This window comes from Mus caroli, chromosome 14 (assembly GCF_900094665.2).
Source record: "Mus caroli chromosome 14, CAROLI_EIJ_v1.1, whole genome shotgun sequence".
Classification (NCBI taxonomy): domain Eukaryota; kingdom Metazoa; phylum Chordata; class Mammalia; order Rodentia; family Muridae; genus Mus; species Mus caroli.
In genome coordinates, this window is record NC_034583.1 from 91,649,043 (window position 1) to 91,672,468 (window position 23,426).

The window sequence follows — 23,426 nt, forward strand, 5'->3', positions numbered from 1 at the left end:
TCTGTATGCATCTTTTTTAAAAGAATTATTTATTTATTTTATGTATATGAGTACACTGTAGCTGTCCTCAAACACACCAGAAGAGGGCATCAGATCCCATTACAGATGGTTGTGAGCTACCATGTGGTTGCTGGGAATTGAACTCAGGATCTCTGGAAGAGCAGTCAGTGCTCTTAACCACTAAGCCATCTCTCCAGCCCTGTGTGTGTCTTGTGTGTGTCCTGTGTGTGTCTGTGTGTGTGTGTCCTGTGTGTGTCTGTGTGTGTACTGCGTGTGACTGTGTGTATGTGTCTATTTATAGGGTGGTAACTGGATGCTTCCGTTTGTTTGACTTTAAATCAACAGTTGCTCAAACACTATATGCAAATTATCTGTAGTGCAAAGCAAAAGAGCAGAGTCAGCCAGTGAAGGGCAAGCAGGAGGGAGCTCAGCCGGATGAAAAAGAAACTGCTGATACCCAGAGTCTTCTCATTTAAAACAACAGAGCATCCAATATTTATTTATCAAAAGATAAAAAAAATGCAAAATAATCTGGCATGCATGTTTTACCACGGCTTTGGCTAAGAGCAGTGCCTGGTAAACCTGAGAGCTGTGACCAGATAGATACCTTCTCTGAGGCAAGACTGTTGGCGCGTTCAAAGCTGTCCATACTTCCAAGCCGACCTCTCATCCTGTTAGCTCCCTGTGTGAAGAGCGCAGGCAGGATCATTAGGAATGCAGCTTGCAGTTGTACAGGAAATGTACAGAAGGTAACTCATAGTTTTCACTCGACCTAAGCATTAAGCTAACCCCTCGGTTCACTCAAACTGGCCAGCTGTAGTAACCCCGTGACTACAGATGGACCTCTCAACCCACCAGAGCACAGAGCACACAACACTTCCAAACGGCCATTGTTCCTCACTCAGCTGTTGGATAATTACAAAGATGCCTCAAGCTTCGGGAGTTACTCTGGGGTCAGCCTCAAAGGTTTCTCATCCACGAGACCAGTGAACGTGTCGGTAAGTCTTACCTCACACAGACAAATGCAAATGTGGACAGGACATTAAGATACCAAGCAAGCACCACACACCTTCCTCACAATGTGTTTTAAACATCGCAATTCACATTACAGGAATGTAATAAATATGCAAAAACAGAGTATCACAGTCCTTGAGAGGTTGAGGCAGGAGGATTACAAGTTCCACATTTGAAACCAGCATGAGCTTCAGAGTGACTTCAAGACCAGCCCGAACAAGTATTTTGTCAAAATCATGAGTACTGGCTAAGCCTGTACAGAAACCAGAGTTCTGTCCTTCATAGCTTCAAAAGGGCCTCCTAAATTTTACTGGGTTTGCTTTATTCATTATCCCATAATGCCAATAAATCAATTCACTTTAGAAGCTTAGAGGTCAGTCAATGTCACTATTAATGACTGGCTCTTGGTAGACATCTCAACACAATCTAAAAAACATGACATAACATAACAGACGGCTATCTATTCGTCTCATGTTACACACACACACACACACACACACACACACACACACACACAAACCTAAGCCAAATAGAGGAAACAGAACACAGAGGTTGGTTGAGAAGCAATCATACACAAGGTCTTAAGAGGTGACACATCAAAGACACAGAGAACTTCTAAACGGAGTGACCAGAAACGCAAATCAGGTATGGACCAGGGCCTCTGGAAAAAGAAGGGATACACAGCATTTCATAGTATTTGCTGTTTTTAAATCCACCCTCATATATACTAATAAATAGTGTATATGTATAGATAGATAGATAGATAGATAGATAGATAGATAGATAGATAGATAGATAGACACATATATTTACATATATATATGTATGTGTATATATGTGTGTGTGTGTGTGTGTGTGTGTGTGTGTGTGTCTGTGTGTGAGTTCAATTCAATTTGGGAGGTTGGAAAGAATTAAATTTTATTTTAATCTTTAATCCAAGTAATATCCGTACAAAGTCCCAAAACTCAAATTTTGTTAGCCAGTCTTTTATTGCAAAGTTGCACTACCAACTTCTTCTCTCACACTTGGAACTACACCCCCAAAAGCAAGCCTTGAGATGACTTACGCCAGTGGTTCTCAACCTTCCCAATGCTACGTCTCTTTGATAAAGTTCCTCATGTTGTGGGGACCTCCCCAACCACAAAAGTATTTTGTTGCTACTTCAGAACTATGATTGTACTCCTATTATGAGTCATAATGTAAATATCTGACATATAGTATATCTGACATGGGACTCCCCCAAAGGTGTTGTGAGTCCCCACCCCTGCTGAGGACCACTGATCTGTACTGATGCTTCCAGTATGCCACCCATGGTGTCATTCCTTAGTCTTCCTGCTTCAGACAGGATCTGGAAGACGAATTAAGTATTCTTGCTTGTTTTAACACATATTCTCTCTCTTCCCTTCACTCCCCTCTTGCTTTCCTCCTCCCCCATTTTATCACCAGTTCAATCTGTCTTTTTCTACTTTTATTATCCTGCCTTTGTAAGGACTGTTTGCGGTCATCTACATAGCTACCACAATTTCATATGATTGCATCTTGTGTCTTGTCTCTTCCTTTCTTAGGGGGTTAAAAATGACTTCTTATTCGGTAGTCATGAAATTTTCCAACAGATCACCGTATTGTCTAACATCACATGATCCAACAGTGACAGTCTTCATCTTTGAACTCAGTATTGAGACTTTTGTCCTCCTGCCCCGATCTGGACTGGATCTATAGAGCTTCCTGGTACCCTTTTCACCATCAACCGAAACATTTCCTTTGAAGCCTCTGGCATTAGAGTCCCATCTTCCTCTTTCTCAGTGTTCTTCCTCATTTTGGTGGCACACATTCACCAGGTACTTTCTGAGAAGGGGGAGGCTAGGATGGCGTTCATCTTGATTGGCATAGCTGCAAATGTCCCTATTCTGTGCTTACACTTCACTAGTAGTTCACGTGGATGTGTGAAAAGCTTCCTTCATCATCCTTTATCCTTGCTCGGCATCCTTTGTTCACAGGCTGTGTGGCTCTACAGCTTTTGTGTACCTGGCCCTGTTTCCCCTTTTAAGCAACAGAGACTGCATGACCACAGGCCTTAATGTGAACTTTATCCAGTTGCTCTAGTGTGCACTTTTCTGAGTCTATTAGATCTAGAAAGCCATGTTCATGAGCTCTAACATATTTTCTTTAATTATTTATTTGAAAACCTGTGCTGTGTCTTTTGGGAGCTTTGTCCTTTGTCCTTTGGTGGAGCTCCCAGAACATATGCCTTTAAGTTTTACACTGTTTCGTTTTCCCATGGCGTTGTTTTCTTTTGTTTTCCAGATGACTTGCTTTTCTAGCCTTCTATTGAACTTTTCCTTTGTAGCTACTACTGAAAGCATTCAGAGCTCTTCCTTACCCTTAGTTAATTGTTTCATACTTATGGCTCTTGCTTTACAAAGTAAATTATTCTTATTCATGATCAGTGTGTGTGTGTGTGTGTGTGTGTGTGTTTGAGATCTCCATAGGCTCCTTAGAGAATAACAACTTTATCAACAATAAAAGTCACAGCCAAGGATCAAGAGCCACTTGGTGGTAAGCATTTCACACTGCATGGAAATTCTGATAGGTTATTGTGGTCAAGGCAACTTCCTAGCTGGCAAAGGACAGGCAGCAATGTAAACACGGGAAGCACAATTAAGAGTATGCTCTGTGAGCAGGTGGGGCAGGGAAGGGGAAGGGGAAGGGGGGAAGGATTGTGATGGGGTGATGGGGAGGGGGACAGTGAAAGGGGTATAAAGTGAATACGTAAAAACATATTGTTTTCATTCTAAACAGCAGAATAAAAATTATCTACTCCAAATAAAAAATAAAAAAATATGCCCTTGAGCCCTTACTCAGTGCTGCCCCCGTGTGGTCTGGCTTTACGGGAAGGTGGAATTACAACAGGGAATTCACCTACATTAGGTATGCGGAGTTAGGTGTCCTGAAATGACCTAGAATCTCTCAGTGCTCTTTAAACCTTTTAATTCTGCATTATAGCAAGCAAGCATATAGTTAGGAGATATATTTACAGCTAATGAATTTTTGCAATAGTGTGTGGCTGGAAGACATTCAGTAAGGCCGATGACGCCTGCTACTTTTAGCTGTAGCTTATATGACAACCTGTCCCCATATCACAGACCATTCCCATGAGAAAAAGAATTTGCATCATAGCCGGGCGGTGGTGGCACACGCCTTTAATCCCAGCACTTGGGAGGCAGAGGCAGGTGGATTTCTGAGTTCGAGGCCAGCCTGGTCTACAAAGTGAGATCCAGGACAGCCAAGGTTATACAGAGAAACCCTGTCTCAAAAAACCAAACAGTGGACATTGCTCTCAAGATCAGAAAGGGATTCAAAATAAGTCACATTTTACACCAGAGTGCATATAGGTACCCGAGAAACAGCAAAAAGCAAACAGAACACATGTTTCTGTCTTCAATCTCTAAACATACGGCTTTCTCAGTTTTAGAGCATGACGACTGGGGAACTCCTATGCCTGTCATTTTCCTTGGGTCCACATTTCAGTGTTAATGATCTGAGCTTCTAAGAAATTATAACAGGAATCCCATCTTATAAACAAGTACATCTCGCTTTGGAAAGCAATGTAGAGCTACACTCAGGCTGAACTGAAGTTCTACTCTGTCACCCAAATTGGGAAAACAGTAAGCTGTGGAACACAAACCCAGTTAGATCTGTCAGACTTTTACCAGACAGATGGAGTGGCCAGCCTTCTGTTACATGGGAAGACCTTGGTAGGCCACAACATTTATAGCATTTGGCATCACCCCAGTACACAAAAGCTACAGTATTCACAGAGACCAAAATAAATTGGCCTTGGCCTTGCTGAGAGCCATTACAGCAATTCAAGGCATGCAGAAGAGACACTTCAAAGTCAGCCTGGCAAGGACTGTGCAGAGTACCAAGGTCTAAATGGAGGACAAAGGCAGCCCTTCAGCTTCTTTGTAAACTGCAGGTTTCCAGCCTACAGTGACTACCACGGTCACACTTCCAGAGTGGTCCTTTCACAATGCTAATTTATAATGTAACTTAGTATTGCAATGCACATTTTACAAATGGTGAAACTACAGTTGAATAGAAATGAAGTTGTCTAAGTTCCTAAAGGCTGCCAGGGACAGATCTTGCTTTCGGGTCCCTCACCAGCTACTCCATCATTCTGATGAAATTGTTACGAAAAACTGTGTTCCCTTCCTGCAGGTGACATTTTGACAGGTATTGGTAAATCCCCTACCTGAGCTGTCAGAGCCTCAAGTATCACACTTGTCCAGAGCAGCAGCTCTCAAACTTGAGGTTGTGTTGGTGTGACCTGGGGGATTTGTTAAAGCCCACACTATTGGACATGACTCCAGATTTTCTGATGAGGCAGTTCTAAGGTTAGGCCAGGATTCTGTACGACAGACAGGCTCCTAGACCAGCAGTTTTCAACTTGTGAGTTGCAGTCCCTTTAAGGTAGCCTATTAGATACTTACAATATGATTCATAACAGTAGAAACAAAACAGTTTCATGGTTGGGGAGGTCACCACAACCTAAGGAACTGCATTAAAGGGAATAGCATTAGGAAGGTTGGGAACCACTGTCCTAGATAATGGTATAGCTGTTCAAGTGTGTCCATACTGTAAGAATAAATGCTGGCCTGGAGCATGAAGCGTCACAGTGGTGAGTTAAGTAGAAACTTCATACTGTACATCAGAATCACCTGTAGTACATCTACACCAGCCGCCCCAGTCCCACTTCCTATATATTTTGATATAAGTTCAGGGTTCTCTTCCTGAAAAGCCCCACAAAAGATGTTAACAATCCATAGCCTTAACCACTCGGCCACTTCATCTCTGTGATGCTTGCAGACAGGAGCATGGCTGTCCTCTGAGAGGCTCCACCTGGCAGCTGACTGAGACGGATACAGATGCCTGTGGGCCATGAATGGAGCTTGGGGACTCTTATGGAAGAATAGGAGGAAGGATTGTGGGCCACAAAGGAGATAGGAACTCCACAGGAAGACCAACAGAGTCAATTAACCTGTACCCTTAGGGCTCTCAGAGTCTGAACTACCAACCAAAGAACGTACACAGGCTGGACCCAGGTCTCACAGCACATATGTATCAGATGTGCAGTTTGACCTTCCTGTGGGTCCTGAACAACTTGAATGGGGTTATCCTAGAACATATACTATATGTGGGATATGTTCTAACTGGGCTGCCTTGTCTGACCTCAGCAGAAGAGGAAGCACCAAGCCTTGCAGAGATTGAAGTTCCAGGGTAGGGGATACCCAGGGGTGCCCCCACCTGCTCAGAGGAAAAAAAAGAAAAAAAGAATAGCAGAAGGCATGTGGGAGGGGGTGGCCAGAAGTAGAGGCAGTGAACAGGATGTAAAGTGAATAAGTAAAAAAATAAAATAAAATAAAATAAAATAAAATGATGTTAGCATATGATCACAGCTAAGGAGACTGGCAGACAAGCTCAATCCTCTCTCTGGTTTCTCCTGTAAGTTCTGCTTAAAAATGAAAGTAAAGGATTGCTCATGCTCCACATGATAACCCTCCATCCATGCACATATGGGCAATATTAGCCGGACACACTGGGATATAAATATACCCACCATAATGAAAACGCCCCACTAACTTCTAAACCCCAGCCTATCTACGACACCTCTTTTAAACTGAGATCTTGACATGATTTTTCTCAAGAGACCCTAATTGTGCCCATTTACATATATTTTAGCATGACAAGATAAATTATAAGCAATTGACTGTGAGTTTAGAGTGTGCTCTTAAGCTATTAAGCACATTCACTTTAGAGGGTCCTGGTCAGTAATTAGCTTGCACTCCCTTACAGGACAAGAGCACCAAGTCTGGTGTTATTTAAGTGATGTTTTTCACGGTCATACATGACCTGAGAGGGGCATAATGTTGACTTGGAATGTGTTGCCACCCGTCTTCCTTAGGGGCATAACTCCATAAAACAGTTACAATAGAGGCCGTATAATGGTGAGCGCCTCGTGCCAATAAATTCCCAAAATAATGTTACTTGGAATGGCCTAGGATGGATGGAGAGACAGACAGATTATGAATAGATAGATGATAGATAGATAGATAGATAGATAGATAGATAGATAGATAGATAGATGATTGATAGATAGATAGATAGATAGATAGATAGATAGATAGATAGATAGATGATAGATAGATAGATAGATAGATGATAGATAATAGATAGATAGATAGNTAATAGATAGATAGATAGATAGATGATAGATAGATAGATAGATAGATAGATGATAGATAGATAGATAGATAGATAGATGATAGATAATAGATAGATAGATAGATAGATGATAGATAGATAGATAGATAGATAGATAGATGATAGATAGATAGATAGATAGATAGATGATAGAGACAGATAATTGATAGATGATAGATAGATAGATAGATAGATAGATGATAGATGATAGATAGATAGATAGATAGATAGATAGATAGATAGATAGATAGATAGTAGACAGATGATTGATAGATAAACATATATGTATATACACATATATATACATATAGAGCCATATAATAGTTCAGAGCTCATTGCTAAATGACACATCCAGCATTGTTTTATAATAACAGCAGCAGGATGAGCAGTACTCTAAGTGCTGTCTGTCTGTCTATCAGCTCATTTGCTCCTCACCAACTCCCCAGGCAATGGGCACACCCCCACCCCACTCCCAGAACACACCGAAGTGGAACAAAAGAACTCTCTTCTTTGTGCCTTCTTCTGCTTTCTGGTTGTTAATGACATCACACCCTGAGGCAAGAAACTAATGAAGCCAAGTTGTCAAAGACCAGAAAATGGCAGCTATCTGAGGAGTTTGGACTAGAGGCATGCCCAAGCTGTAGGTCACAGGCAGTGTGCAACCAACAAGAGCCATGGCACAAAACTATTTGCCATGGAAAAACCAAACTCCAGAAGTCAGATGTCACCCAACCCAGCTGGCTGTCAGGGGTGGACAGGAAAGCTGCTCCCAGGTGCCCTCCATCAATAAAGCTAGGAGCTGCATAGAGCATGCCCATTTATGCACAGTCTCATGCACATACGTCTAAGTTAAACCCAACGGAAGAGTTCCTTCTGACGTCCACCCTTTTCCTCTTTGCAATTCCCTCCTCCCCTGGATGCATTGAACATTACTGAAGCCATAAAATATAACCATCCTCTGACTGAGCCCATTCGGCTGCATCTGGTCTAACATTCTCTTCACTGCACTGGGGCTACTACACCACAACTGCAGTTAGCACCCTCAGCCTGTTCAGCCTCTGGCTCCTGGCATAAGGCACCTTTCTCTGTGAGTGCTTGCTCCTACCCTCCACCTCAAACACTCAGCTAGACTTCCCTTCACAGGCTAAGCCTTCCTTCACTAGTCAGGCTCCCCACACCAGGCACCCTCTTCTGCTGGCACCTGTCTCCTGTAGGCTGGCTCTTAGACCACAAAGGTAGCATTCACACCTAAATCATGGCAGCCCTGGCCTAAGACTTCATGATTCAGAAAGAGGAAACCCCAGGGCAAAGGGAAACATGTTGCTAACATTTAAATGAAACGTGTAAAATTTCTAAATTGGATACATAATTTTTCCATTACTTCATACTGTTCTTAACACTTTATGTCAACATCTAATAGTGGACAAAGGAAAAGCAGACATTTTAAAATACATTATGAGATATCAAAACATCAGAAGTTCTTACAGAACTGCACATCAGGATTGGATTCCCCATTTCTACACATACATATCTCTAACAAGAAATCTCTGTGGCTTGACCTCAGATTTCAGAGGTCAGAGAACAAATCTAGACCTTCCGAAGAAGGAAACTTGTTTTATGAGGTTTCTAAGACATGGTGCTACTCTGTAGCCCAGGCTAGCTGCTCATTCCAGTCTTGCCTCTGATTCTCAAATTTAGAGATTACAAGATTATGTTATTGCAGTGCTAACTGAATTAAAGTTTTCTTAACAGCACCCCCTTGACGAACCCTTCAGCGAGCTGATCACAAGTGAAGCAGAAAGCAGATATGTTTGCCTAGGATAGCCCAGTTCAGTCTTACCCTGGAGAAGATATTTTCCAGGGAGGAAGTTAAGGATCTCTTCGCTTTGTTTTTCAGAACATCAAGCTTGAACCTCCCACCACTTGTCACATTTTCTGGGATGGTACTATTTGAAATAATCTAGGAAAAGAAAAACAGCAGGGTTAGTGTCAGCACACTTGTGGTTAAATGAGGCCTTAAATGTAGGCTCAGGAAGAAGCAGTTAAAAAAAAAAAAAAGTGCAAGCAATCTTCAAGTCGCCCAATTAAGACGTAATAATTTAGGTTCCACACTGTGAACACAAAGATTATAAGGAAGAGAGTTTAATATTGTACGTAATAAAAAAGACAAAAATAAAACCTTTCCCCATGCCTCTCCACTTCACGTATATTTCCCCGCTTCATTTACCAAAGATTAAAAACTCAGGATGTCAGTTTTTCTGCTGTTTTTCATTTGACTACCTCCATCCTTTTCCAACGTGTCTGTCTGTGGTGTGGCCCAGTCATACGGGAAAGCAACTTTCAACGAGCAGAAAACTCTGAGACCTAAGCTGCATCCCAGTGATGCCTTTGTGAAACTCAGGTTTCAGGGCTGGAGAAGTGGCTCAGTGATTACGAGCACTGGTTGTTCTCTCGGAGGACCCAGGTTCTGATCCTAGCACATCCACAGTAGATCACAGTCTTTCATAACTCCAGTTCTAGGGGATCCAATGCCTCTTCTGACCTCTGTGGTCGCCCCCCCCCCATACACACACACATGCACAGACAGACACATGTGACGGCAAACCAGTCAGACAGACAAAATCAATAAATCTTAAACAACAACGACGACAAACCCTCCATTCTTATTTGTACGTGGTCATGTACCTTTCAGAGTAGTAAAGATCTGCCAGTAACGTGAATCAATGGGGTGTCTTCGGTTAGGTGCTCTTGAGTATTTAATCCCATAAATACCATAAAAATCAGGTCCTCTGCCGAACTGAGAAGGTGAAGCTAGGGGGAACCCTGAGAGGGAGCCCTCAAGCACTAGATAAATGGGAAATATGTTAATATCAATGCTAAGAAGAGAGGCCCGATGTTTTAGGGGAATTTATCACCTCGGCATATTTAATGTCACACAAAGGTCAAGAGAAAGAGACTGAAAGGGCAGACTAGTCTGCTGGCTTCAGGCGGGTGCAGGGGCTCTCAAAGGGTCACGCCTGATCACCCCCTGCATCTTAGAGGGGAGGGTGAGATGGCTCAGCTAGCAAGGGAGTTTCTGCATGCCTGACCACCTGGGTTAGACTCAAGGGAGGTTCCTGGGAAGAAAGAACTGACTCCTGGAGACTCTTCTCTGACCTCCACACTCATGCACACACAAAACACACAAAATGTACCAAAGAGAGAAGCAACAGCTTTGGCTGCAAAGCCAGGCACGGTGATAGGAACTTCTAATTCTACCTCTGGGAAGGCTGAAGCAGGAAGACCTGGAGTTTGGGGGAAAGCTGGGCTCCATCTCAAATGTCTCCACACCAAAATAAGTCACTGATGCAACAAAAGGGGCAGTGAAATACAAAACCAGGATTTATCTGTGTCCTTTGGAGGTGTGTATGTAGGGTTCTAGTGATGGTGGTCTTGTGGTGGGTTGTTGGTTTGTTTGTTTGTTGTTTTTGCTTTGTTAATCACTGTGCAACTGAGAATTTATTCAAACCCATGGGCTCAGACATGCCATCCTTCAGTTTACAGTGGAAGCAGGCATGCACAAGAATGACCATGGTCCATGTTACCATTCAGATAAAACAGGTGTAGAAATATGTAAAAAAAAAAAAAAAATCATAGGTCAATGTAATTTTAACATATGTTCATTCATTGTTGTACATTGTGAATCTACATGGTTGCCTTTTTTCTACCCAAAATACCAAGTTATTTTACATTTTGAAACTATAATGATTGTATCCATCTCCATGCACCAGTGTCTGCTAAAATTTCCCATGAACCTCATAAATGCTAGGTTTTTTTCTAAGGCACAGAAACACCCTAACAAAGGGGAGAGCCCAAAGGAACGAATCCTCTCCCATGTCGTGTGTGATCTCTTAACTCCATGTGTGAATTAATGCACAGACAGACATAAACCAAGGAGGAGGTCTGCTCTCACCGCCGGCCCTTCCCCGATGTGCACGTGGGTCCTCTGCTTGGCTTCACAGAGCTGCCTCAGGTGCAAAATCACAAGTTCGTTCTCCTCCTGGTCGCTGATGGGCTTCATCTTCTGTTGAAAACACGAGGGGAGAGCCGAGTAGGGCAAACGGGACTCACCGCTCTTGGTATAACCTCAGCTAGATTTACATGTCTAGAGGATATATAGAAATCTAGCTTTCCCATTCTGCTAACCGTAGGGATGTGTATCTTCCAGGCAATGGAACGAAAAGAAGAATTCAGTGATGGGACCCCATGTTGCTCCTGACGTTTGTTACAGGAGATCTGTGAAGAGTGTTACCTGAACCCGTTCAAAGATGTCAGCTTGCTCGTTATCCGTCAGCGAAGAGAGGTGCCTCTGGATTACCAGCTTGGCTCGAGGTGGGTAGAGACCTAAAAGATGAGGAAGCTGGAGGTAGAGGCTGCCTTCAGAGGTGTAAGCGCACGCATGTCGGCCGGAAGTTACCCTCCCCCTCCCTCAGCTGGTTCCTAACTTCAGTCTTCTCAGGATGGGGAACCCTGGAGCATGAACAGCAGAAAGACAAAACCTAGCAGCAAAGCACCTAAACCAGCAGATACCCCAGTGGACCTGGACTGCGAATGTCTACAAAGAATCTCTAATGCTGCCAAGAACAGCCAGCTTCTACTCCCTAAACTAGCAAACCAAGGACTATGAGAACTCCCAAGGGAACTCACATGGCAGCCCAGGGCCCGTGTTAGTTAGAAAGTTTGGAAAGTCAAGGGCTAGCCTTAGCCGCGACTGCTGAGCTACCCATCATAAACGTAAGTTAATAGTAACGTTGAAATACAGGACAACTGAAACAAGGGTGATCCCTACTCGGGCCTTCCATTTAAATCGAGTAAAACTTCATTTTGGGCAATTATTCCATAAAATACTTTACTTCTCTGTATTGAGATATTTATAAACCTTTCCACTGTTTTTCATTGTCATTGTTGTTGTTAGATCATCTCATTTTGTAGCCCAAGTCAGCTTCAAATCTTGTCACCTCAGCAATCTCTGCGCTGTGCAGCAAACCTTTCCATGTGTGCTAGACTGTAAATTCCAGCAAATATTCCACGCATGCACACAGAGTGTATACAAAGTCCTTGGAGAATTGTCTCCATAAGGATGTTTCTATTTTTAATTTTTTTGTTAAAAAAAGGGGGGGGGAGAAAGTTTAATTCACAGTTACAATGATCAAGTGAGCATCCATTGTAAACATACAAGTTACCTGTCCCTGTAAGTATTGCCACTATATTTGGATTACAGAGAAGCCATCTAGCCATATATAACATATAGTAAACTTTTATGTGGACTAGCAATTTTTAAAAATAATTTGGTATTAAGCAAGATGGACCAGAGGTTAAAGGTGTTTGCCGCCAAGTTTGCACCCCACAAACCAGATGTCAGGAAATGAAAAGCAACTTAATCAAGTTGTCCTCTGACCTCCACATGAGACCTGTGCCACACTAGGACTCACATGCCACTACACATAACAACTAAATAAATAACGTTAAAGTAAAAAGATGGTCATGAAAGGTTCTCACTCTCGGATGGTAAACACAGTCTAAAATATCAAGCCAAGATTTTAGTGTTTTCCGCGGCATCTGGTATTTTTACTTATAATGGATAAGACAAAGTTGCTGACTAAAAATACTTTCTTACGACTTAATTCAGTGTAACAGAGTTTCACTACAAGCACTACCATGTTTCATAAGCCTGCGGTTAAGTATTCTAATTGGATTTCTAAGGAAAACACAAAGTGTCAGATACTGAAAGCAAAGCAATCTGTGGGAACTTTAGCCGTGTGCATGGGTTGATTTTGGGGGGAGTTGAGAAGGTGTTGAAGCCAGTGGTTGATGTCGGATGTCTTTTCTCTCTCCCATCCACCTCAGTTTGGAATGTCATTTCCGCTTCAGCTTGACTCTCTTGCCATCTATCCCCTAAGACACAAGACACACTCGTCTCTGTTCTTTGCACTCCAGCAATGGGCTAGCAGGCTTGTGTCATGATGCCTACCCTTTGTAAGTGTGTTAAATGTCAGTCTTCATATACGTGTGCTAAATGTCGGTCCTCGTGCTTACACTGTTTGCTCTCCACCCAGTTTGCTCGCCACCTCCTCAGTCTCTACACTTTAGTGACTTTTTAAAAAATGACCCAGATCTCTGCAGATAGCATGGCAAAGATACCTTTTTAAAAACTGTTGCAAAAAATTAGAATTTAGTTCATGACTACAAGGAGTCATGCACAGCTGGCTTACACAAGCTTGCCCACAAGTGCACCTATTGAAGTTCACTATGAGGCAGGAACAGGGACAAGGACAGTGACTTTTCATCCCCTCCTTTCTCTCGGAAGCATGGGCAATATTCTATAGATGGTCACAGAGATAACGCTGAAATCTATTTTGATGGTAGGAAGCACTCATAAGCCTGACTTCTTATGTACTAGCAAAGGCTCCTGAAGAGGCTCTCAGATGACAAACTGCCATATTGATTCTCAGATGAGATTTTATCATATTACTTCTCAGCTGAGATTTTTATCGTATTGATTCACATCCCTATGTGAATAAAGATAAAACTTTCGTGCATCTTGCAGACTGTGGAATAACAAGGCAAAACATCAGAATTGGATTAGAATTGATTAGGCCAGAATTGGATTCTGGATGAAGAAGGAAAAAAAAAAAAAAAACCTGGTGAAGAGCGATGAAGGCTTTTATTTGGTTAAGAGTTAATGTTGATGTTCACTTCCTGTCTGAGCATTGTGTTGTGCTACAGAAAGCACACATGATAGAGACTTAGAAAACTCTTTGGCCATTCTCTAAAACCAAACGGTCAAAGATGTTTCAAACTTAATCCATGTGTTTTCTTATGTGGCTTTTAACGGATATGCTATGTATCTCTGCTAGTCAGTCAATTACGTTTGCATGTACCAGAATGTAGCCAGACATGGTGCTGCATACTTTTAATTCCAGATCTCAGGAGGTAGAAGCAGGAGGACCTCTGTGAGTTAGAAGCCAGCCTGGTTTACATAGTGAGTTCTTGTTTCCACCCTCGGATCAGGATACAGCTCTCAGCTACTCCTTCCATGCCTGCCTGCATGCTATCATGTTCCCCTCCATGATGATATGGACTAAGCCTCTGAAACTGTAGGCAAGCTCCAGTGAAAGAGATGCCGTGGTGACGGTGTTCAGAGCAATGGAACACTGGCTAAGACGGGAGGGTTTCCAGCACCAGCCATGATTTCCTGCTTGGTGAGAGGGTCTTAAGGGCAATCAGAGAGCTGTTGGTTGTCCTCAAGGTATGAGAACCACCGAAGAAGTGGCTTGAAAATGTCTTCCATGACTTCCTCAGAAGTTTCCCCTTTTTCTTATATGTGGCATTTTGACAAGTTTGAGAGCCAATCTGCAGAGCATGTACTCCCAAATAAGCAGTTGCTGGTAAATAAACACTAAGAATTAGTAGGTCCAGGTTATTGGTGATTGATTTTTATATGTGTTTTATTTTGTTTCTATTTTTTGCTTTTTTTTTTGGTATCTGAATATGTCCTTTCCATCTTTCAGGATTAAAAATGCTTCTCTCTTTAAATCCTTATTTTTATTTGGTTTTTGTTAGATCCAGCTGAAATAACTTATGAGTAGACAAATGGAAGGGCTCTCTCTCCCTCTCTCCCTCTGTACCATTAATTAGTCCTAAGTAATCACCCTCCACATAGATTATAATGTTCCCTTCACCAACCACACACACACACACACACACGCACACGCACACGCACACGCACACACACACACACACACCTTCCATTTGGTTACATGCATTCCATTTGATAAATGTTTCCTATGTTTAGAGTAATAACCATTCTTTAAAAATCACCCTTATAAACGTTAAGACCTGGATATTACCTTGCAATAGATTTAGATCATAGAGCTGTGTGGATATTTTTATATTCAATAAGTCTACACTGCGGCACATGCTTGTTTGGTGCCTATGGGCTAGAACTCACAGCTAGGTTCCACAGTGAATGTATCAGCCTTACTGTGGAGTTTGCCCTGTTTTCCCTACATTACAGCATCTCTCATCCAGAACAGCCTGTCTTTGCTCACATGCCTGTCTTCATCAGACTAAAATGTTTCCTCAGGCACAGCGCATGTCAAACATTTCTGCATTCCCCAACACATCCTGCCTGGTCCACAGAGGTCAATTGACCAGTGTTACTAGACAGCATCTCAGCACAGATTAAAAACAAAAACAAAAAACCAAACCAAACCAAACCAAACCAAACCAAAAAAAAAAAAAAACAACAACAACAACAACAAAAAAAACCTTGCTTCATGATACCACTTCCATTCTCTTAATTCTTCCAAAGATCCTAAAAACCAAGCAAGTTTTGCTACACTTCTCAACTTTCAGAATAAAGGAATATATTGCCAAGTGAGAGCGAGAACAAAAGGAAAAACTGAACAGTCTTTAGGGAGTTTGTGTCTCTCCCCTCAACTCAGCAAATGTTTGCTTGGTTCCCACTGTGCACATATAGAACCAGACATAAGAACTGTGGGAAATACAAGCTCTTGGCTTGAGTTTGCCTCAGAAGAAAAGGGAGAAAGGAAGGCATGCAGAAGCGGCGGATGGCACGGTTGAGTTTGACTAGACTTGAGAAACGCTCGGGGAGTTGGGGGGGGGGGGTCTTGTTCACATCGGAAACAAAGAACTATTCAATGACAGTGGGGACCTCAGTGTGTCAAGATGCCAAAGCAAACTCCTCTCACGCCAAGGCCATGTTCTGTGGTACCTTCGATTCTCTCACAGAGCTTATGCAAAGAGTGCATGGGGCAGGTCTCACACAGCTTAATCTGCGTCTTGGCGCTCTGCAGCGCAGCAGCCGTGCTGAAAGCTTGCTTCAGAGTCAGCATGACCTCATCCACCTACAAGAAGAAACAGAACTTGTGTCTATAAAAATCAGCTTTCAGGGAAACATTAAAAAAAAAAAAACCAGCAGCAATGTGAGCCTTTATAGATGGCCGACTAAGTAATAAATAATAGAATTCTGATGACTAACCAAGCTGGCAGAGAACAAACAACAAGTGTTGACGTCAGATCTTTCATCCATCTAATTAAAAGCTAGATGAAATAAGACCACTGCAGTCTGTGGCCTATAGTAGAGATCTATTATTGGATTGCTATTTTCAAGTCTCCCAGGCGGCTCCACTATCACAGACAGTTTAATTAGCAGATCAAGTCTTTGCTTAATTAAATGACTTATCAGATAACACATCTCTTTGGAAGTTTCCTTGGGTATATATTGGGAACGACAAATTAGAGTCAAATGTTCAATTGTCTTAATAGGCACCCTGTTCTTCTAGGCTGTTCTCAGTGTAAACAAAGCTCAAACTCGGTTTGAGTAGAGCTCTGGGATAAGTAATCTCAAATTAAATACCAGTGGGAAAATCTATGAATACTGTTGGTCTTTGGTTACGGTGTCTGATCTATTACCATCTTACTTATAGCTTGTGGTTCTAAGTTCTTGCATCTAAATTCCTAAGAACTGGCTCTCACACTGTGGGGCCGGCAGCCCAGAATGGCCAGCCTATTTTCTGCACGGCTCTTGAGCTGGGCCAGCATTTGAACCGACTATCTAGTATCTGGGTTACTCTTTTGAAGTAGCTCTTCATCTTCCTCAGGTTTCAGCACTCTCTCTGCGACATAATCACTAACGGAAGAGGAGATGTCCCCACACATGAGAGGATTCTGGGATAATTCTAAACCCCTCATGGCAGAGATGTTGGATCCCAATGGTCTCATCTCAACCAGGTCTGGTAAGTAAAACCGCCTTTCATGAATAGTACAATATGTCTTCACTCTGTTCTTCCCATCTTCCACAGCTGAGTCTAAGAAGAAGTTGCTCTAAAAGAATAGTAATCTACTTCTTTGTTTGAAGGGAAGAGGAACCTGGGATATGCAAAAACCCTACTAGCTCAGGAAAACTGAAACGAGACTTCAAAAACCTAAGCAATCAGCCATCGTTGTTGTAGTTCATGGTATGCTGAGCCTCGGAAAAGCATAGGAATAATTTTACAGCACTCTACAAAGATGGATTTTCTAATAATTGTCACTTATACTACAATTAAAAATAAAAATTCCCCATTTTTTAGAACTAAAAGTATTTAATGCCTTTCTATCTTTATTTCACCTAGTTTTCTATTCAAAAGAAATTTAGTTATTTATGCATATGCGCTTCCATATTCAATTTCTTGTTTCCTCTTTATGTCAGACACTGCAGGGGCTGTCAATGGATTCTGTAATACATAGCATATATTTATAGATATAAAATACATGTATACATATATAACATGTATATATAATACATGTATACATATATAACATATATGTGTATAATTTGTACATTAAACATATAAATATACAAATTCCTTACATATAAATACTGTGTGTGTTTCTCTCTCTCTCTTTCTCTCTGTGTGTGTGTGTGTGTGTGTGTGTGGTTTGTTCCTTAAATGTTCCTTGTGAAGCGTTTCCTATAGAAATATGTCTGTGTTTTCTTCTCTATTTCTAGATGAAACATGAGGTCATTTTGATATGACTGAAATGTGATGGCTAACCTATCTTTGCTGTAAATACTATTAAAATACAATTTAAAATCCCATGTAACCTACGAAATACTTCCTTTTCTAAACCCATCACTTTTTCAGACAGCCTATAAATTCTGTCACAAGGTTAGTGCACTTAAAATTTCACATTAAAGCATTATAAATACAAGGAGAACATCACAGGTCACATCAAAAGGGCAAAAGCAAACGGACAGGCAGAAATGTCAGTCATACAAACAAAAAGCAAGTATTTTGGCAAGTTGCTATCTGGCACAGTTCCCCTCTCGGCAAACAGCATGAGATCAGACAGACAAAGTTCATTCATATTAATAATAAGACTATCTATAGTGAAGATAATACCTATAGATATAATATACCAAGCTTAAATATTATATTGCATTTTAGACAAAAAGAATTGAAGAGCATATAGCCTTTTTTATTTTTTGCTAGAAAGCACCCTCAATTTTCAAGGTACCCAGTGAGTACTAGCATGTTAACAAGTGCTAATAAAAGGCAACCCTCAGCTAAAGAGGCTAGCTAGTGCCATGATGGGGCATTCCCTGTATGTGTTAAGTTCAAGCCCCTGGGCCCTGTGTCTGACTGCTCACACCGCTGTTCTTGTGCCCAGTCATGTCCCATGCCTCCTGTTCTGAGACCAAACAATACCTATACTTGTTTTTTTTTTTCAAATGAAAAACTATTATAAATTAGTTGTGTTTCTTACAACATCAGTCTGTCTTCCTCACCACCTTTCACAGAACCCCCAAACTGGACTCTGTCCCTTACCCATTCTCCACACAATGCTTGTTCCTCATATGTTAAAGATTTATTATTTTATTCACATGGGATACAAGAGAAAGATAACTTCTAGAATATAAACCTCATCCTTCAATCAGTATACCAATATTTCATTAGAAATCTTCTTACTCTATCACTAAAGCTCAAGTTCACATAGACTCTAGATCAAGACTAGCATAGATCTTTTTCTCTTTTCTTTAACTTACTTTAACTATACTATAATTGAATATTTTCTCTCTGTGTTTAGAGTGTACGAGGGTTGTTTATTAGTAAATGTAAGCTTTTTTGACATTCTTTCAATCAAATTGGAGAAAGAACTTTGAAGGAACGATAGCTGTGAAACAGTATTAACTTCCACCCTAGAGGAAAGAAGGGAGAAGCTGGGAGGGAACAACTTAACCAGCGCATAGCCTGGCGGGTGGATCCTAGAACTGTTGGGTTCACAAACTTATTGCAATTGTTACAAAGAAGCAATAGAAAACGGTAACTGTGTAGAGTTGGTGCTCCAAGAAGACCAGTCAGCATATGCCTGCCATTCAGGAATATTTTGTCTTCTACTTTTCCAGGCCTCTCACTCAGCAAGCTGCTCCCACCAACGTTATCGACTTCACTCTTCTCTCCTATTGGTCAGGGCCTGGTCATCCTCTATTTCACAGGAAGTGCACGCGAGATTTTTCTTCTGACTGGCAGTTCTGATGTCATATGTTGGGGTTAATAATCTGACTGATAAAATTTGAAGAGAGGGGGCTTAAAAGATCTTAGCTTGGATCTTTTCTTAAAAATAATGGGACCCTTCCATGGAAGGAGTTACAGAGACAAAGTTTGGAGCAGAGACTGAAGGAATGACCATCCAGAGACTGCCCCACCTGGGGATCAATTCCATAAACAACCACCAAACCCAGACACTATTGTGGAAGCCAAAAAGAGCTTGCTGACAGGAGCCAGATATAGCTGTCTCCTGAGAGGCTCTGCCAGTGCCTGACAAATACAGAAGTGGATGCTCACAGTCACCCATGGGACTGAGCACAGGGTCACGAATGAAGGAGCTAGCGAAAGTACTCAAGGAGCTGAAGGGGTTTGCAGCCCCATAGGAGGAACAACATTATGAACTAACCAGTACCCCCAGAGCTTCCAGGGACTAAACCACCAACCAAAGAGGACACAGGATGGGACTCATGGCTCCAGCTGCATATGTAGCAGAAGATGGTCTAGTCAGTCATCAATGGGAGGAGAGGCCCTTGGTCCTGTGAAGGCTCTATGCCCCAGTGTAGGGGAATGCCAGGGCCAGGAAGAAGGAGTGGGTGGGTTGGTGAGCAAGGGGAGAAGAGAGGAGGAGAGGGTGTCAGAGGGGAAACCAGGAAAAGGGATAACATTTGAAATGGAAATAAAGAAAATATCTAATAAAAATTATAAATAAAATAAAATCATAAAGTTTAAAAAAATAATGAAACCCAAACTAAGCCTGATAATGCCTTGTGGAACAAGAAGGCACGCATTGACAGTATGTCTGTCCATCCTCAGTTCTGCGGCACCAGCTCGAGTATGGAAAGGCTGCATACCCCACATCTCTATCACTATTGGAAGTTTCTAAAACAAACAAAACCAACTAAGCCCTAAAGATGAAGTAAAGCCTGAAAACATGACCATAATCAAGTAGGTTTTACCAAGTTCTCCATCCTGAGCAAGGGATACATTGAGCATCTCTGATTGTCCCTGAACCAGGACAGCCTCTGACCTCATGAACAATGTGACCATTCAGTCATGGAAAGGCCAAAAACATGAAGGACAGCAAGGGGAGCCTGCCTAACTGAAGAGCCACGAGCAGGGTGTGCAGAGTCAACTATCAAGCTGCCCACTATGACCATCCAAGGACAAGTCCCTCAAAGTTCAGTCCTGGCCCTGAACTGTAATCTATTTACCTGGATAGGGACATGTGAATACTTACTAAATAACATGAATTATCTAGAGGGAAAAATCAAGCTCAAATGTAAGTTTCTAGAACAAGAAACTGCTAAGGAACAGGAATTTCATATTTCCTAAGGAGAAAGCTGGAGACCCAGAGGTCAGGGGTCAGCTCACCCCCAGGTCTTCAATATCTCATTGTTCTTATCAGGCATGGGAAGGTCAGAGTTAGGTGTAATAAGCCCCAGGTAGCACGCACAGTGGGGCTTGAAACCATCGTACACGGGGAAAGGCTGGTAGGAGCAGGATATGTTTAAGAAAATTGGGGTGATGGGCTGGGATTTAGCTCATTTGGTAAATGCTTGGCTTACAAACCTGAGTTAAATCTCTACAGCCCTGTAAAAAGGCTGGGTGTGGTAGCTGTGTTTGGAGTCCCTGTGTTGGGGAGCTGGGGACAGGAGGGTCCCTGGTTCTCACTGGCTAGCCAGTCTGGCCTAATTGTCTTAGTTAGGGTTTTACTGCTGTGAACAGACACCATGGCCAAGGCAAATTTTATAAAGGACAACATTTAATTGGGGCTGGCTTACAGGCTCAGAGGTTCAGTCCATTATCATCAAGGTGGGAGCATGGCAGCATCTAGGCAGGCATGATGCTGGCAGAGCTGAGAGTTCTACATCTTCATCTGAAGGCTGTCAGTGGAAGACTGACTTCCAGGTAACTCTGGGAAGGGTCTTAAGCCCATGCCCACAGGGACACACCTACTCCAACAACAAGGCTACACCTACTCCAACAAGGCTACACCTACTCCAACAGGCCCACACCTTTTAATAGTGACACTCCCTGGGCTGAGCATATACAAACCATCACAATGACCAAAAAAAGAAAAGACATTCTTCCTGATGACGATGCCCAAGATTGTCCTTTGATCTCTATGCCTATGAGCATACATGTACATGTGCACATGCATAAGTACATGCAGTATCCTTGCTTACACAAGCATGTCCACGTCCTATAAAAATTAATATTGTTCTATAAATTCATCTAATCATGGTGATGTAGACCTCTGAAGGTTTGTATTACAATGGAAGAGAAGGAAGGCTCTGTGTGTGGAAGAACAGAAAAAAAACATTGAGGAGGAAAAAAAATATCAACATATTCCTTGACCAGGTGTATTTCCAAACCTGCCTTACACAGTTCTTCTCAGAGAGGAATAAGGAAGGCGAGGGGAAAACCAGACTCACAAAATCCAGAGACAAAAATAAGTGTTTTGAAAATTAAGACAAGTTCTTTACTCTCTTGATGGAACTATTGTCTAATTTCTGATGCTATGTCCACACACACAAAAAAAAAAATTAGTGCCTTTGTCACTATCAAACACACAAACAAAACCATGGTTATACAATACTATCTGTTAAAGCCAAGAAAGTGCCTACACCTAAAAGTGTCATGATGACCTGTCTGTGGTGGCTCTCTACTTTTGTGCATTCTTCCAGAGTATGAACATCTCTTTAGGTGGCCTTTTATTTCCTCGTGGAGGACTGGCCCCCTACGGAGGAGACTTCTGTAAGACAGGGATCCACTGGCAGTGACACTGGGAGGTGGCTGCCCACTTACCAGAGATTCGTTGGCGCACTGGAACACATAACAGATATACTGGCTCAGCCCCGGCTCCGGAGACTCCCGACAGATAAAGCCAAAGTGATCAACATGCTTTATTCCCTGGATGAAGGGAAAAGACACACAAGCAGTGTTTACAGGAATGTGTTCTGCAAAGATAGATGTGATTTCTACACTTTCCTAAGTCCACAAATTTCTCCCTCCTGGCAATGAGACAGAGACACAGTGCCATAGCAGGCTCACAGGATACCCACTAATGCAACAGATAAAGGGAGACATCCACTCAAACCCTTGGCTTTCTGTGCTACTGTGATCCACTTCTAAAAGTGAAAACATGCTGTCTGCCTGTAATGAGTTTTCAATTTATTGTCCTAGAACAACAATCAATGACTCGCCATAAAACCCTTCCTATTCTGTGTAGAGCTGAGAATCTCAGGAAAAGTACAAGTGACAATTCTCAAACTAAATATACAATTCCATAAAGTTCGAATGGAACTTTCTGTAACATTTGTCGATTTATAGATACTCAAGGGAGCACATAAAAATTGATTGAGATTCGTGTTCGCATGTCTGTTCATTATTGCAGGTACCGATTACCCACACTCACAAATCACTGTGCTTTATCTAAGATAAAGGATTTCGGCTAGATTAATTAAAAGTTCAGCCTTGGAATGAGATGGCTCAGCGGTGAATTCACTTGGTGTAGAAGCTTAGAAACCTGGGTTCACTCCCTGGAATCCACAGAAAGGTGGAAGCAGAGAACCAACTCCACGAAGTCAGCCTCTTGACCTCTGCACGTGCGCTGCAGCATACACACATGTGCATATGCACTAAAACACACATGTGCACGCACTAATAATACATAAATAGGTTTTCAAAATAAACTTTTAAAATGTAAAAATTGGGTCTGAATACCTAGAGAGACCAATAAGTAATCAGCACCTTGTTTCAATAGCAAGCACGGTGACTTAAAAAGCTAAGCTGACAGAAAAGTGTCTGACATCACCCAAATTCAAAGAAAAAGAAAAAAGTGCTTGCGGACTGATTTGCATATAAATTTTTGGATCAGCTAATGACATAGGTTTGAGATACTGTGCTGAGCTGCTAAAAACTATCTCTAAGACTCCTAGTTGTTGGAGTGGACTGCAGGAAATAATCAAACTCAGGGCTGAAATCAACCAAGTAGAAACAAAAAGAACTATATAAAGAATCAACCAAACCAGGAGCTGATTCTTTAAGAAAATC

General features: G+C 41.9%; 1 protein-coding gene across 3 annotated transcripts in view; it reads right to left on the reverse strand.

The window, feature by feature from the left end:
* The window catches only part of Tbc1d4 (TBC1 domain family member 4), a 162,244-nt gene that overhangs the window by 36,191 nt on the left and 102,627 nt on the right, over positions 1 to 23,426 (reverse strand). For all 3 annotated transcript variants that reach the window (XM_029468868.1, XM_021181592.2, XM_021181593.2), the window contains 6 exons: positions 22,179 to 22,283; positions 16,052 to 16,184; positions 11,567 to 11,658; positions 11,228 to 11,338; positions 9,116 to 9,235; positions 608 to 682 (listed from right to left, as the gene is read on the reverse strand). In XM_029468868.1, coding sequence (XP_029324728.1) covers positions 608 to 682; positions 9,116 to 9,235; positions 11,228 to 11,338; positions 11,567 to 11,658; positions 16,052 to 16,184; positions 22,179 to 22,283 — 636 coding nt within the window. The remainder of the gene's footprint in view (positions 1 to 607; positions 683 to 9,115; positions 9,236 to 11,227; positions 11,339 to 11,566; positions 11,659 to 16,051; positions 16,185 to 22,178; positions 22,284 to 23,426) is intronic.